General features: G+C 42.2%; 1 protein-coding gene across 3 annotated transcripts in view; it reads right to left on the reverse strand.

Moving 5' to 3' along the window:
- Positions 1–279: 279 nt before the first annotated feature.
- Positions 280–17,461, reverse strand: part of mtmr14 (myotubularin related protein 14) — a 32,636-nt gene continuing 15,454 nt past the window's right edge. For 2 of the 3 annotated variants that reach the window (XM_079297158.1, XM_079297156.1), the window contains 10 exons: positions 17,347–17,413; positions 16,776–16,861; positions 16,385–16,461; positions 13,795–13,831; positions 13,062–13,132; positions 12,765–12,823; positions 9,217–9,349; positions 7,424–7,600; positions 5,760–5,966; positions 280–4,206 (listed from right to left, as the gene is read on the reverse strand). In XM_079297158.1, coding sequence (XP_079153284.1) covers positions 4,026–4,206; positions 5,760–5,966; positions 7,424–7,600; positions 9,217–9,349; positions 12,765–12,823; positions 13,062–13,132; positions 13,795–13,831; positions 16,385–16,461; positions 16,776–16,861; positions 17,347–17,413 — 1,095 coding nt within the window. In that variant the 3' untranslated portion in view covers positions 280–4,025. The remainder of the gene's footprint in view (positions 4,207–5,759; positions 5,967–7,423; positions 7,601–9,216; positions 9,350–12,764; positions 12,824–13,061; positions 13,133–13,794; positions 13,832–16,384; positions 16,462–16,775; positions 16,862–17,346; positions 17,414–17,461) is intronic. The other variant, XM_079297157.1, reaches the window with a different exon arrangement.

Here is a 17,461-nt window from a genome sequence, read left to right on the forward strand (position 1 = left end):
CGTTGAATTTGAACATCTAGTTATATAACTGCATTATGCAATCACGCTATATTTTATATTATTGAATTCTCATTTGTCAAACCGTACTTCGAGGTCTTATCTGTGTTACGCCCACTTAGTCATCTTAGCTGCTAAGGGTAGTATATCATGTGGTGTAAATAGTTAATACATCTCCATGAATAACAAATGTATCAGAAGCTACAGAGATGATCTGCAAAAGCAAATTCATTGAGCAAGAAACAAATAAGCAAGGCACAAAAATGTTTTTTTGTTGTTTATTCACAATTGCCACCTGCTGCTCAGTTCACTTTTCATTTGTAGCGTGCCAACAATTAAGAGCAATTAATAACAAAAGAACTAAAAAGGTAGAATTACTTGAAAATGCTTCAACTGTACAAAGAAGAAACCTCTTCACACCGAGGAGATCAGGACGAGTGCAATGCAGCATTTTAAAAAGAGATTCTGAAATAAAAATGAAAGGATGTCATGCAAAACCGGTGAGTGAAAAAGTGACGACCAGTATTTAACTCCGGAGGAGATCTTCTTTCTGATAATGCCTGTTTTCAGCACTGTGAAAATGACAATGTTTTTGCAAGTGTCCTGTGACTGGCTGCTTAACAGCTGCAAGCGGACAGAAGACATGACGCCAACATAAAAACAAACTATATGAAACCTCGAGTGAATTAGAACTCCTTTTCAGGACCGATATGTTCAGAAGAAAGCTTCAAACTGGACAGGGAGATGAGGCCATGCCTGAAAGCCAGGCAGATTGTTCTACTGTCAGTTGGTGGAGGAATACAAAATGAAAACACTTCGACTGATACATGCGGCCATGTGAACCAAATGCTCACAAATTCCTTCATGCATCAAGAATAAAGGGATGAAACTCCTGTGGCTTAAAAACAACTCAGCAAATGTGTTTTGTGGTACACAGAAAGCAGAATTTGGTTCAGAATGTAGCAGAACAAGTTATAAGAACCCTTGAACATTTTGCAAAATACGTTTATTCTAATGCTTTCTAAATCAATTCCACCTTCATGTCTGAGCATTTAGTACAGAGCCGGAGTCAGAAAGTGGTTAGCCTAGCTTAGCATAAATACTCTCAACAGATACACCCAACAACAGCTGCCTGATGAGAAACATATCTAATTAGTTGAACCCACTTGGCTTCAGAAAGCGACATACCACATGGTGAAAAGCTTCTGAGGTGTTGGTGTGCACATTATTTACCTTGAAACAAAGCTAAGCTAGCCCTGTCTCTATGCAAATCTAAGGTAGATCGGTTCCGGCTCTAGCTCTGTATTCGTCGTGTTTCCATTTCATTTTGGAGCAAAATTTAAGCACACTTTTGAAATGCTGCAAAAAAAGAAAATGCTAATTAGGCGCAGTTTCCATCAACTGGTTTGGAGCCAATGAACTCGGCTACAGAGTAGTTTGGTCAGAAGCTGGAACTATCGGCCAGCTTTGTGCATGGAGGTAATCCACCAGTAACCACAGTAGAAGAAGTAAAAGTTGTGAACCAGAAACAAAACAAGTCGCCTTGGCCATCGAACCGTCTACGATTAAGAAAAAATGGGAGAGGGGTCTTTATAGAGGAGAATTAGTTTCAACTGTGCAAGTTTGAATTATTCTTTGAGTATGGGAACATCTGGGAAGACGACAGCAGAAACAGCTTATCGCTCATGCGAGTTAAATAGCCACTATGTCAGAATGTATTTGACAAAGGCGTTTCTATATCCAATTGAGCGCATCAACTTTCATTCGACGAAGGCAAAAAACATCTCAAATGACCTCAAAAACTTCTATACTTTCCACGATTAAGGAAGTTTTATCAAATTTTGCTGTTTTGATTCGGCTTTTCCAATAAGATCCTTCAAAATCCAAATTAAAATATGCAAAAAAAAGTCATTAACCTTATTAGAGATGCCCATAAGACTCGACAGCTTTACGTTACTATACAACAAAAAAGGGATACAGGGGAAACCCCCGAAAGCTACACCGCAAAGCTAACGCTGCTAATGCTCTACAGTCAAAACTTTCATTAAGAATCAGCCGCAAACACCCCAAGCTCTGAGAACCATTTAAGAAAAAGAACTACACCTGACACTGGACCAGAAGAAGTAGAGATCTGACCCAGTGGTACTGAAGATAAAAAAGGCACAACAAAAGGTCCTGAGGTACAGCAGCCGTCCAAACTGTTTTGGCAACACAGACAAGCTAGTTTCAAATTAAATCTCTCAACAGGATTCTCTTAAGAAAATTACTTAAAAAGTGTGAATTTACACAAAAGCAGCTCAGGTAGAAATGTCACGTTTTTTAACAAATTGCGTGATAACAGCTGGGCAGAAATCACAGGAATCACGTGGACCTCGCGTCACTGGAGTCCGACAGTTCACAGATCTGCTACCACGATGCTCAGTGCCTCTTGTGCTACCATGTCAGTGGTACTGAAGAAGAAGAAATGACTGGATATGGACTCAAGAAGAGGATATGGAGACATTAGACTGGCAATGGCGCAAACGATCGCTTGGGTACGTTCGTCACTTCATTTCCGGGGTTAGGCCAATCAGGAACAGTCCCTGTAAATGGAAGTGATCTAGTTAAATGATGGGATCAGATCTTTTTACAGACCATCTTCCTCATGTCAGATGTAATCATCCCTTCTGTGCATACTGGCTTTTCTCCCAGCCTTCAACCACTCTTACTGACCAGTCTCAACAGCCAGAAACTCTTTTGCCTTCAGACGTGTTCGGACAACCCTTCACACAAACTACTTTGCGTACTTCAGTTGAAGCGAACTGAGGCTTCATGGATTCGGTGCGCTTCAAACTAAATGCTTGACGGATCTCCAAACACAGCGCGGGAAACCACATCCTCCCACAGCGTTAGTGATTTGGAATCGGAGTGCTGCATCTGGCAATTTTGAAACTTTCTTGAAACCGTCAATGAGGCCACTTCACAAAGTGACTGACCGGGGTTGCCAACACACCATGCTAGCCTCCAACAAGAACCACCCTTACCCCTATCTGAACGTTTCCTCTCACCTTCTCTCTGACAGACAGGCTTCAAGTGTGGCATTTCGAAACTGGTTAAAACACTTTTGCTGTTAGACGACATGTGGTATGGACCAGTTTGTTACCTGAACGGTGAACCCTTAACCCCAAGAGGATCTTGCCATCCCTAATCAAAGTATGACGCAAGACCGGGACAAAATACTGGCACGAACTCAAACTGCTGAAGCCTCGTATTACAGACAGAAAAAGGACGATAGGTTGAGTCCCCTAACTTAATAAGGGATCCCTTCACTGCCAGTGCGGACAAAGGAACTATTACTGCAGCCAATGATTCTTTTAGCGTACACATGGCATGTGAGTATTGCATTAAGACAGATTTTAAAAACCCATCCTTATCCTTTGAGTCTCGACCCCAAAGCTGTGAGCTCTAAAACTAATGCCCTTATTCCTTATTCTAAATTTAATCAACAAATTACAAACCAAATGGTGCCATTTCTGTCGGAACACAATAAGTGCTGTATTTATCTAATCTTTAAAATCTGCAGTACACAAAACAACAATTTCAATCAGTAATGAATTTAGCAGCACAAAACATGATCAGGAGAAACACATCACGGCCTGTACATGGGACGGTCTCTGCAGGGACTCTTAGGAGCAGAGGGAAAAGGTTCGTATTGGGCCTGGAACAGGCACAGACCCCATGCTCTCAGCTATTTACATTTCAGCAGCTAGAACGCATTCTTAACATCCATTTTTGATACTGTGGCTGAAAAAACATTTCTCTCCCTGAATGCGACTGATGAACATGGAAGATTAAAAGTCCAGAGAAAAGTTGGAGCATGTAAATGGTCTGAAAAACAAAAATCAAAGGAAATTCAGGAAAATAAATGAATGCTTCACCCCTGGACTGAACAGAGACGTTTGGCACTTTATTGTACTGAGTCCAGGCATGTTGTGTCGACTGTGGATGGATGGAAGCGGAAGGAGGGTCTGAAATCACATTGGGAGGGTTCAGACGATGGCGTTGGTGCCCCGGAGGCCGACCCCGCGGGCAAACTGCTCCAGCAGGCCGGAGATGGCGCCGGAGGGGCTGGGCGCAGAGGACGTGAGGCCGACGGTGGAGCTGTAGGCTGCCAGGAAGACTTCCCGCACCGCCTCCAGGCGGGCCTGACGCTCAGAGGGGAAGGGACACCTGGAGAGGGGAGATGGAGGAGGGAGTGAGATGAGACAGGAAGAAAAAGGTTAGGGGGAGAAATCCCATTTTAAAAGTGCTCGTACAGGAGAAGCGAAGAAGAACAGAATGACGCAGACAGAAGCAGTTTAGATCAACCCCATAAGGTACTTCTGTAATAACCACAGAGCTCGTCATCATCATCTGTCTGCTTCTCTCTGAATAAAGATTGTTAGCGGTTATTAGCCTTTTCCCATTGCAAGTGGTGCTGGCGGGACATTTTGGCAGTCAGGACAAGCCAAAATGAAAGTGTTTTCCCCTGATGGGAGCAGAGAGTGGGAGGATGAGTCAGGGGGAGAACCTGGTGGAAATGGCTCGGTTCAGTGGGGGGACAGAGAGCAGCGACAAAAGGTTCAGACAGGAAACCATCTCTGCAGAACGATATTCATGTTTTACATGGACACATACACAAACATTTGTTTCTTAAAGAATACTCTTGTGTCAGTTTTTGCACATGTCAATTTCCTCTCACTACATTTTCAAAATAAACTTCTGTGTTGACAGGAAAGTACAGAGTCTGGGAAGAGACATGGAGGGGCTACAAAATATAAGGTTGATAAAAAGTAAAATAAAAAAAGATGTACTTTTGCGAGACTTTACTCTATTCCTGTCCATGTCCACTCCTGGGCTCGGAAGGAAAAACGTTGGTTCGCTTAAGGATAAGATCGTGGTTTGGGTTCAAATAAGTACGTTAAGTATGTTACATACATAACATTACGAATCCTTGTTAACTTGCGTACCTTACTTTTACAATGTCTGACCAAAATGTCATCCCTTCATTGTATACTATTGGACATTTTTGTGGAATTGTTATAATTAGCATATGCATTCTTGAGTTATGGCGAAAAATGTGTTTTGTGAGGTCACAGTGACATCATTCATCCTGGAGTCCAGGTGGATGTTTGTCGCTAAATTTAAAGTTACTCCCTCGAGGTGTTCCTGAGATATTACTACATTCACGAGAATGGACCGGACGGACAACCCGGAAACACAATGCCTCCAACCACGGCTATCGCCAGCGTGGAGGCATAAGGACAACTGTAAACGACATTGGAAATGTAGCTGCTGAAGCACAGACTTAAACTCGCCACTACAGAAGCACTTTCATATTGGGACTGTAAGAGAGCTGGATGCAGTGGACACCCAGGGTTCGGGTCTACTCAAGTCTGTGAGGCTGTACGTAAGCACAGGGAGCTTTCAGCTAAGTAATAACGTCAGCATGCTCACAATGAACATGCTCCACACAGTGAGTTCCGGGTTAGGGTTCAAAATAAAAGTAATGATTAACTTCTCTTCTATAGCACTCTAAAGCAGTTGACAAAGAGGTAACAGTACATACATACATAGTATGCTGGCTGATGCTGATGTGACAGAGCAGGGCGAGCTTCTTTTCCTCAGGAAGAACAACAGAGAAAGATGCAAAGGCTTTCCTCCAAAAACTGGTTGGAAAACACTGTCAAACCCAAACCTCACCTTAAAAGTTCCAACAGGAGGGGTGGTACGGTGTTACTTACATTCGGCCGCTGGGTCCTTCATCCTGAAAACTGAAGGGCAGGGGGGAGTCGTAGGCAGCAGCCACAGCAGAAGAGGTGGAGGAGGCCGAGGCCAGGGGTGGAGGGAAGTGGGCGTGGTCGTGGATGCTGCCACAACCCGAAACTATCTGCCAGCTCCCGTAATCCGTAGAGAGGGAGGAACCGGACCGGGTGTAGTCTGCTGCTAACCTGAGAGAGACAGGGGGGACAGAGAGAGGGCGGAGCCGTCAGAGAAGTAAAGACAGAAGACAAAGCACGACAGACAACCTGAATTAAAGACAAGTAGGGTCTTATGCCGTGTTCACACCAAACGCGCCGCGAATAATTTGCGTCATTCGCGCCGCCGGTCTCGCCGGGGACTATTTGTGTTCATTCGCGTGAATTGCACTTCATGGGCCGGAGAGGGGGCGTGGCTAATCACACTTCATGCGCCGGAGAGGGGCGTGGCTAATCACACTTGCTGCGCCGGTGAGGGGGCGTGGCTAATCACCCTGGAAGCCATCAACCATGGAAAAAATAACTTCTATTTCTGCTTAGTACGTGTTGTGGAAGTCACAGATATCCCCGGGAAACTAAACGCGGTCATGTCTGGTTCATAACATTGTCCAAAGGAGCTCCGTGGATTTTATCGAGCTGTATTCCCTGTGTATAGCAAGCCACACGTCGCTGTTTACTACAGCTGTATGAACACAAAATAAACAGATTTTGCTGTGATTCAACTGTAATAAACCGACAAAAAGGGACTCCGAAATAAATACGTAATGATGCCGATTTGTGTAAAAGTCTGAATTCATGTTTTGTTAGTTCTCTCCGCAAGACGACAAGCAAATAACTTTTAAAATACTTGTTTTCTCAATGGAGCTCGGATCGATCGGTGCTATTCTATGCTAACATTGTAGCAGCTCCATCAACACTCACAATAACGTCATCTAGACGTAAATAGGGCAGCGTATTTTTCATTGTTTGTACCATATGGTTTACACACACATTTATACACAGTTTGGTCCGGTCTCTACTAATATGAGGTATCTTAGAGCTCTGGGTGAACACAGACGGCGACAGCATTGGTTTCCTGATTCAACGGCAGGACATCAGTGATGACAGGAGAAACATCTCAACACTGATAGGCCATCGCGCCGCAGCGGCACAGCATTTTTTCGACGAAGTTGAAAAATTTCAACTCACGCGTTTAGGGTGTTTTGTATTTAATCTACTTGCGCGAATAATTCGCGCCGCATTTGGTGTGAACGCACCTTTAGGGAGGTCCGATCGATCGGCAAGCATTCCTTATTGGACGATTTTCGTTCAAAATTGTTTGATCGGTGGTCTCTATGAAGGCTGATCAGAGGACACATCTTAAGTGCAACCCCTACACACTGAAGAGTATGCTTTCTTCTTATTTCAGTAATTTCTGGGATAATGTACTGTATATACATAAAATGAGAAAATGGGTGAACACCACAGGAAGAGAATGTCATGCATGAGCTGCAGTTTCAGGCCACAGGCTCTGATGGTGGCTCCAGAGCTGAAGCGCTGTGCCTCCGGTGATCATCCAAGATCTACATCACCGAAGTTAAGCGCGTGTGTAAAAATAAGGTGGCACGAAAGCTCGGACTGGCTCGTGGGAGTTTCATCAATTCGCTCACCTTCTTCCGGGGACGGCCAATGGGCTGCTGCCGGTGCGCGTGACGCCGTGTTCCGACTGGTTGGAGGAGGAGGAGCTGGAAGACCTTGCCTCGCTGAGTAGGTGGGAGAGGTGCTCGTCCAGCGGGTTCTGTTTGTTCCAGACTACCATCTGAGGAGAGGAGGTGGGGCCTTTCCTCCTGAAGGGGGAGAGAACATGTGAGCTTCCACAGAGCAGCAGGACCACATGCAGCTTGTGATGCAAGTTGGCCTCACAGTTAGGATTAGGTCAGAGAAATAGCTTTGTTCTGATTGAAGTCTATTTGGATTATATAATATTGACTGAAATATTTGACAGTATTACATTTGAGTTCTCTTCAATTAATTCAATGTAACCCCCCCCCCCCCCCCCCCGCCTTTTTATTTTCAGCATTTGTTTTTTATTATACTATTATACCAATAGTATTTTGATTTAGATTTATTAAGTGCCAATGTAGTGTAATGAAGTGGTAATTATTTTATGGTTGTGTGTTTCTCTAATTTTGGAGGATTGAGTACGATTGTTTATGTTTATTGTTTATATGAGAAAATCATCACAAATATTTGAATATATTTCATCTGGCAATTTTTTTAATGTCTAGTAGTGCTCATCCTGGCTGATTTTGTGAAGTAAACATATCTGCTGCTAACCTCACAATCCTCGAGACTGAGCCTTTAAAAATATAAATAATAATAATAATAATAATGCCCACTAACGTCTCCTCTGAGCCAAATCCTGTGGATCATCCCTGTTAAGCATCATGGCTGTGTGAGCTTGTATACTTCAGACTGGTTAATGAACGGTTTGTTATTTGTGGATGTCCTGACCTATGTCAGCATCATAGAACTAGTAACATAGTTACTGTGATAACCGTCCCAAGTTGTAAGATACCGTCTAATAGAAAATGACATAAATAAACATAATAAATGACTGCAGTGTTTTCTTTCAAACTGAACTTCCTGGATCGTGTTTCATAGTCTCGCTGTTACCTGAAGCACGCCAGTTTTAACTGACGAAATATGAATGACTAATTGTAAGAAATTTGAGTAAAAAACTGTAGTTAGTAGATATAATAAAAGTGTTTAATAATTCATAATTAATAATTCATAGTTAGTCATAATCATAAGGGTTTTGAGAATGCATAATTAAGATAAACATAAGCATAAACAAACATGCAGAAGCATGAAACTTCTGCCAAGTGCAGAAGTATAACTTTTATTTTGAAGGATTATTATAGAAGGGTTTAAAACGTAACCGACAGTCATTGAATGTGATGATGAACTCAGAGCCAGACAAGTGAATACGCTCCTGGAAGTTAGCCAATAGCAATTGAGATAGACGGAAGGGGAGGTGTGTCAAACAGGGGTGGGAGGGGTAATTCAAAGTCTTTTTTTCCTCGCTCTCTCTCAGTGCCATGGCTCCCGGACGACAGACGTGTTTCCACCGGAGGAGCCGAGCGAGGTTTTTTGCAAATGGGGTTTTATTGTTTTAATATGTCATAGGAGTGTACACTCCAATGTATAACTGTAATCGTGCTTACATCAGTGGAATTAAATTCCTTATAATTGTAAACCAGTTTTGGTAGCATTATTGGTGCAGCGTGTCGACGGCACAAGGAAGCCGGCCACATGGCTGGCTCGGCCTCCCCTTTGTTATGAGGTAAAAAATACTATCTTAACATAACCTATATCAAAAGGTGCATCTATCAACTTTCCCAAATATACAATTAAAAAGATATATAAGAATTCTGTGAGCCTGTGTGTGTGCGACGCTGACCAGCTGGAGGCCTGGGGTTGGCTGGAGAACAGGTCCACGGTGTCGTTGGTGAGGCTGGAGGCGCCGCCCGCCTCCTCAGTGATGAGGGAGAAGTCACTGCTCAGGCTGGTCACGCTGCCGCGATCCCTCGACTCTGAAAGCAAACACGCAGCGGGACGGTTAGCTCAGCTCCCGACTCCATACACCTCATTTAGACATTAAAAATCCCAGACATTCTGTAACAATGCTGATAACTTCACACCATTATGTCGGACTCTGGATTTAGCTGTGAGGATAACACGAAACTTAGATTTGTTAGCATCACGACTGTGACTGCTCATAGGAAGGACCTGGTACTGTGCAGAGCCATTATTTATGTTATTAATTGCACCTATGCTTTTCCTGTTGTGGCAGGAGCCCCCTGTGCTGTGTTAGGAGCCTCTTAGAGACATATTTAGCAGCTTTTCTCTTCCATTCTTCCTCCAGTTGTGCCAGAAGTGTTTATACATTAAAATGTAAAATAGAAATTACAAGCCATTTATATCTGTGAAGTTGATCAACTATGACATAAGGCAGCATGCTCATGTGAATGCAAGACTCTACTGAAGGTTACGAGCCTGCAGAGCCTAAAGGTTTGTGACGCAAGATGTTCTGGAATCAAGCCCTGCAGATTTCTGAAGAGATGAAAGCTCCGTGTTATCACCCAGAGTCTCTCCGCTTCGTCTCTCAGCGCTCGGAACCTTTGTTATTCCTCATTGCATCAGCCCAGAGGCCAGTGACAGGAGCTCCCACAAGTACGTCACCCAAACATTTGTTATTTTAAGTCAGCACGTTTCCTGTATTTCAATTAACCAATGTATGGAACAGTCACTGTTATAACACCCCCTGGCTCCAGTACCCAGCACCATGAAGCATCCCACCAGTTAGTAGCTTTAACAAGAAGGTGAAATGTAGCTTTCACCAATCAAACATATCTGAGTGCTGCAGGGTTGAGTTCTAAAACATGACAATGAGTCAGCATTTCTTGCCCTTCTGGTTCCTTCGTCTTGAAGTAAACAGGTTCTTTTTTTGGAAGTGAGGCAAAACGCATAAATGCCAAAACCTGAAGTTCCTCAAATGACCACTTGAGGCTTGCTTCAAATCGACTCGATCCCATAGAGCAGCGGTCCCCAACCACCGGGCCGTGGGTCATTTTGTACCGGGCCGCACAGAAAGAATAAATATTATATTATTTCCGTTTTATTGATTATCAGAGTCTGAAAGAAGTTTTATTTTGAAAAATTACCAGATTCTCTCACAATTTCATCTGCCGGTGCCTCTTGACATGTCAAGACGCTTGTCTCGGTCATGCGATACGTTACCTCAAGCTAGCAAAAATGAGTAAATAACTTTTGGAGAGCTTCTTTGCAAAGGGGGAAAGGCCCACTATGGAGACAGAAGAAGAGCAGACAACTAAATGAAAGCTTCATTTAACAGACAATATCAGGAGTCTAATTAAATATCAGGAGTAATTCTGACGCGCCAAGCCCGCTCTGCAGAATATGTGGCGACAGAGGAAGATCAGCTGCTGGAAGTTGTAAATGACGGTGGCCTTAAAAGTATGTCTGAGACAACAACTCTGCTGGTGTTTAGGATTAAAATCAAGGCTGAATATCCTGAGATCGCCACTAAAGCACTGAAAACCCTGCTTCCATTTCAAACATCCTCTTTGTGAAGTGGGATGTTCTGCAGTGACGACATTCAAAACAAAATTACGGAGTAGACTGGATATAAGGAACAGACTTCGAGTGTAATTGTGTCCATTACCGCCAGATGGGACCGTCTCGTTGTAGAGAAACAAGCTCAGGGCTCCCACTGATTCAGCATTATTGTGAGCAGGGTAGGAAATTCACATATTTTTTTGGGGGCAATTTTTGCCCCCACTGACTGAAATCCAGGGGCATTTTCAAAAAATTGGGGGCACTATTTGAAACTTGTGAAATAACATTTAACTTTTGTTCAAAATAATAAATATACTTATTTAGGCTTACAATATATGAGCAATTGTCATCAAATGGCAATAAGACTATTAGGCAGTAGCCTACAGATTCAAAGTGTTTTCTTAGATTTATTTAACAAAAAACAAACATAAATCAGACAATCACATTCAATTTCATTCTTATTTCTTTGTGGTTATTTATTGTTGTTATTAAATGTTTTAAACAACTATTAACATTTATTAAGTCAACGATGCCTTGATGCCTATATACATAAGTCATAGTGTGGAATTTTTGCGAAAAACACTTTTACAGCACCTTAAAAATTAAAAAAATGTGCCATTTGAAGGTACAAATTCAGTTCAGTTTATATTGTAAAATATCTCAATTGACTGTTAGTCAGGTATTATTCATTTCCAGCAACCCTCAAATCAAAGACTAAAGACACGTGACACACAATTTAGGTGTATTTTCCCTTTAACTCACGAGATGCAGGTAGCATGTTTTATACTTAATGTGAATATAATTCATTTAATCTAATTTCCATTATGCAATATGTATACTTTGTTGGCATCTTATTCTGAAAACCGGATGTTCGTCTGAAGAAACCGGATGTTTGTCTGAAGAAACCGGATGTTGTCTCACGGTAATCTTTCTGTTAACTTTCAACGTCCTTCCCTCGCTCCTGATCTGCGTTACCGTGAATGTCAGGATATAGGTGCACTAACATGTAAGTGTCGTGTTTATCCGCCACACCTTGAAGGCCGGTCTGTGAAAATATTGTCTTACATGAAACCGGTCCGTGGTGCAAAAAAGGTCGGGGACCTCTGCCATAGAGTGGATACAAGAGGTGGACGTAGTTTTCGTGATGTCACCCATTGGTTTGTGAACCACGTTTATGAAGCCTTGAGTTTGGCGTTTTGGCTTTTTTGCAACCAGTGAGGGGTAAGTGACCATAGTCACGATGCGCAAGACACTGCGCATCGGCTTCACTTCATTTCAGAGCCTGAGATTGCTGCCTGCTCAATCCCAACAGACCTCCATGTTAAAATGCACAACTTTACAGCAGAAATAAACATGTTTACAGCCGGGTTGAAAAGAACGTTTTGGCGTGTATAGGTAATTTCCCTGTTCATAACGACTGTAAGGGGGGTGAATTTTGATATAAATTATATCAAGGCTTAAAGTTAGGCATAATAAAGGGCGTGGCGTCTTTGAGTGACAGGTGGGTTTTGTCTTAAGTTGCTAGCTGCTAGCCGTCTCCTCTGCTCCACCGAGGTCATGTGACTGTGGTGTAGTTTGTTTATAACCTGACTTTAGCTTTAACTGACACCTGCATTCACACTTTAATAATCACAACGTGATGTTCATTTGTGAAGATTATATTGCTGAACATTACGTGTCAGTGTCATAAACGTTTGTTTGCTGCAGTTTATTTTCTGCAATAATCCAAAATCCAATTAAAACCCCATTGTCTTTTTCTCGAGGGAAGCAGTGCGATGCCAACTACCCTGCAGCACTCTATAATGATGAAATATACTAAATGAATTTGTCTCCTGTATGTAGGCCTGTGTGGAGGGAAGGAGGACTTACTTAACTGGCAGAGATCTTCGACAGTGAAATCACCATCTTTGATGTGAGAGTTCTTCCTCCTGAGAGGAAAAGTAATGATGATGAAATAACAATCGGAGATCAAAAGAAGAGGAAGAATACAGGATTTGCCGAAGGAAGCTGGTTATTCACCGAGTTAGTTATTTACTGTCCAAGTGTTACTATAAACCTTTAGCAACAGACTCGTCTATAGCTTTATGATGAAGACATTCTTAAATACATCATAACAGAAATGCATAGAGCATAATGACACAAAAGAACGTACACGGAGGAACACACCTCTGTTTCTTAACAGCTGAGAACTTCTCTGAGACGATGTGCTTCAAAAAATTGAAACAAAAAAAGAAAATCTGAGGGAGACAGAAGAGTTTGATCAGAGGGGAAACAGTCCTGAAACTCATGGAGCAGTAGTCATATGTACTACAGTTGGCTGTGACCAGCAGGTACAGCACCGTGAGAGGAATGTGCCTGTAGGAACATGATCGCTGACTAGATTTCATTCTGTTGGTAGAAATTGGCTGTTTAAAAAAGAAGCCCTCTCTTTTAGAGTTTCTGGACTGACGACTAAATATGATGCTAATGTTGATATTTTAGACAACGGACACCTTTTCTCCAACCATGTGTATGACTGATAGTACATTCATGACAACAATACCATATCTCTATTATATTTAACCTTTGTTTAACCAGACAAGTCATGCATTGATTTGAATTATTTTTTATAAGATAATTTCATAGAGCATTTGTGACCATGACATGTATATGAGCAGGACATTTTACTTTCAGAGAATAAAATTGGAATCAGTTGTCTTTCTCTTGTGGTACTGTGATGTCTTTTGTCTTGGAATCAAATTAAAAATGTAAAATAATTGTGTCTGTGGTGTGATGAGGTTGATGCGATCTTGCAAAAGCGAAGCCATTTGGTCCCTTGACATAAAACAGATTTTTCGAGTTTTTTTCTCGGAAATTTGCGAAGCTGTGTCATCGTAGCCGTAGAAAGAATAAAACTTACCTCCTCCCCTTTGGAGAGTCGATCTGGCAGCATGTGACTAGAAATAGAAAAAAGAAGAATGCACCGCATCACATGCCAGCTGCCACTTGTTTATGCAAAAGAAACTACTCAACACAGAATCCCATGCTCTCCATGTTAGAAAGTCTTTCAACATGAATGAATCAATCGTGAATTCATCTTTTTTGATGCAAGTAGTTTTAGAGAAGTGGGATCCAAGGATGATTAAATAGCTGGCTAGATAGCAGTAGGGCTGAGAGAGAAAAGGCTTTTTGGAATTAGGACAAACTGGCCCTTTAATTCAGCCGATCAAAGTATGAGTCGAAGACTTCTCTGGGGATCGTGGTGGGTATCATAAAACAGCCATGAAAGAGTGCAGAAATCAAAAAGACTACTCCACAGCTGGAGTAATCTGGAGTCCAGATGTGATTCAGTTGTGATGGCAGCAGCTACAGCACCTCTGGCCACTCCCTCTGGCTCTCTGCTTCATCAGACTCCTTCCTCACTCCATGGCTCAACAACAAGGAATGCCCTGGGCAAGTCAAATGCCACCTCGGGCTGCTGAATCTCACCTGCCTGAATAAAGCACATTGTTTTTTTTCCTGGGATGATGATGGAAGTAGTGAAGCAGTGAGCCTTCTTATAGATTGGATTGTTTAACTTGTGTCGTTTTTATTGTGATCTACAAATAAACTGAACTTGAGCCATCTCGCTTCCTTCTCATCTTTGTTGAGAGTTGCACATGTGCAGTACCGATCGGGCACACGGGGAGAAAATGGCAGCGGGTAAAGGAGATGTTTACGAGCTGAAGCAGAAGCGAGCATTTTAGTTATCCTGGTTTCATTAGATAGAGGATGTGGCCAGAACTCCAATTATGTATCGTGCAGTTCAAAAGCAAGTTCCAGAGCAAAGCGGAAAAACACGACTGTTAACTTCAGTCTTTCGTCTTCTTAACCACAAATAAATAAAACAATCGGTATAGCGGCAAGTAAAAACTGACTTTGGGCAAGAAAGAAAAAAAAATATATATATATATATATATATATATATATATATATATATATATATATATATATATATATATATATATATATATATATATATATTTTAGGGGTGTAACGGTTCACAAAATTCACGGTTGGGTTCGGTACGATACAGTGGAGCCACGGTTCGGTACAGTAGAAAACTATAAATGCCAGAGAAATGTACTTGATTTTAAAATATATTTATTCATTACAACTAACATCATGAAGTTATTCTTTGACTTTGAACAATGATGGAACTATACCTGAGTGACTCATCTTCTGGGGTGTCTTCTTAGCAACACATAAGCATAAAAAACAAAAACTGCTCCTTCATGTTATGTAGTATTGTTACTTACATCTTGCTTACATCTTGTATTGTTACTTACATCTTGCAAAAGAGATTTTTAATCTCAATGGGACTACCTGGTTAAATAAAGGTTGTTTTTGTTTTCAAACGTATTGTTCGGTTCGTCATGCGTACCGAACCGTGAGCCTCGTACCGAACGGTTCAATACGAATACGCGTACCGTTACACCCCTAATATATATATATTAACGTTGAACCCAGCACACACAACCACCCTTCTCTTCTTCTGCTGCTTGGCCAATGTCCCGAGGGCTTGGGCAAGCCTGCTGATGTATAATTACATGGGCTAGCTTTCTATGAGATACCCTGCTGGTAATCATGAAAAGGAGAACCCCGGAAGCGAGAGCGAGAGAGAGATACAGTGATTGTGTGTGAGAGGAGAGTGGGAGGATACAAGATGTGGTCAAGAGCGACGCCAGAGTCGTACTACTCGTCTCATGTTGTCCCGGCCTTCCTCTCCCCTCTGCTTCATCAGCCGGTCACTTCTCAATTATGCGTCGCAGATAAACGGTGCGCCTCAAACCAGAGAGAAGCTGCGAGTGCACCTCTCAAGTATGTGATAGAAAATGTCATTATGCTGTATAATGTTCTACTGTGACTTGATTATATGCTTTATTCACTACTGTACTGAATGTCGGCCACATCTTCCTTCAAAGGAAGAATCTGGAAGGGAGTGCTGCGAGAATGTTTAGATTAGATTAGACTTAAATCTAAACTCTGGTGAGTGTTGTTGTTTAGAGTAGATCAGTGATCACTGAGTGTTTAGCTTAGAGGTAGTAAACCACAGGATCTATAGATTAGGATCTGTAGCAAATGGTTTATTACTATTGTAATACTATTGTAAAATGTGTAGATTAGAAACAATCCAGATGTCTTGGTGAAACACACCTCCCCCCCTCTCTTTTGATGCTCTGACCCTTTAAAAGTGTACTCAAACGGGACACAGGTCACTCTCTCCATCCCACAGACAACACAGGCACTCTGTGTGATGATTGAGTCTTCTCTGAGCAGAGAGTAAATACTTTAAGGACAAACTTCTTTTCTCAATGTTTCTTGTTTCAGTATTATAGGACTCACTCGGTACTATTGAATAGTTTTTTCCACCACAAGTATTCATGTCAGCTAATGCAGCGTGAGCTCATGACATGTTGACGGTGATGATGATGACGATGATGATGTGTGTGATTTTGTGTTTCTTTTACCCGAAGAGGAACCAGTCGTAAGCGATGGTCAGGTACAGGATCTCGGCCGGCTCCAGGCTGGCGTGCACGGCGCCGTCCTGAGAAAGAACACACGAGGAGAATGAGTCACAACAGCCCACGTTAAATGACACGGCGTGGGCCGATCGGCCACGGGATGTCACGCAGCCACGGACATTTCTATTCGGTCTGAAAAGATGTGTGTGTCAGGAGCTTCCAGCATGGAGAGAAAGATTACATATTCATAACATACGGCTTCCATTTTTAATAAAGGCAATGAACACGGAGGCTAATCCAAACGCGTGTTTGAAGAGGTAAATTGGATGTATGTGGAGGAGTCTAAAGTCACGAATGAATATGGGAGGGGGGTGGGGGAGAAAAAGTTGGAACTTACTGCCCACAGGGAGAGCCTGAGGAGAGACACAAAGAGAGGCGTGCGGTCCCAGCCTGATATGCAGTGCACCAGGAGGCCACTGTCATCTAAAACAACACACATCACCATCGAGGTCAACAGCAACTCTGGTTAGAATAAGGCCCACGCTCAGTAAATCATTGTTCAAATAAACATTTGGAATAGTGCAGCTTTAACATTCTGAACCCCAAAACATTCTTTAAAAAACAATCTTAAAAAATACAGCATTTATAATAGCCAGACGTTGTAAAAACAGACATTATGGTGGAGTCCTTAACTTTCTGACGGTCCGTCTGGAGAAGCAACCAAATCAAAACCAAAGCTTAAAGTTGAAGACTTTATATTTCATCAAAATGACTTTATTCGCAAAAATCAAAAGGATAATTTTGTGGGGGAAGTGTTCCTTTTCCATTTCATTGTCTACATGAACTATCAATGAAAGAAACCAATCAGATGAAGTAGTCATCAGCTGCAGAGCTCTGCTACATTCTAACTTTAACACCCAACAATACTTAACTAACATTATCTGCTGCTACTCTCACAAACAACCTACCATCACTGTTGATGATGTGCAGCAGCAGCTTCAGGTAGTTCTGGGTCTGCTCCACCAGGTCCCACGACTGAAACACACACAAGAGTAAATGCACTGTTGGTACAACAGAGAAATT

The sequence above is a fragment of the Melanostigma gelatinosum genome (genome assembly GCF_949748355.1).
Source record: "Melanostigma gelatinosum genome assembly, chromosome: 3".
Classification (NCBI taxonomy): domain Eukaryota; kingdom Metazoa; phylum Chordata; class Actinopteri; order Perciformes; family Zoarcidae; genus Melanostigma; species Melanostigma gelatinosum.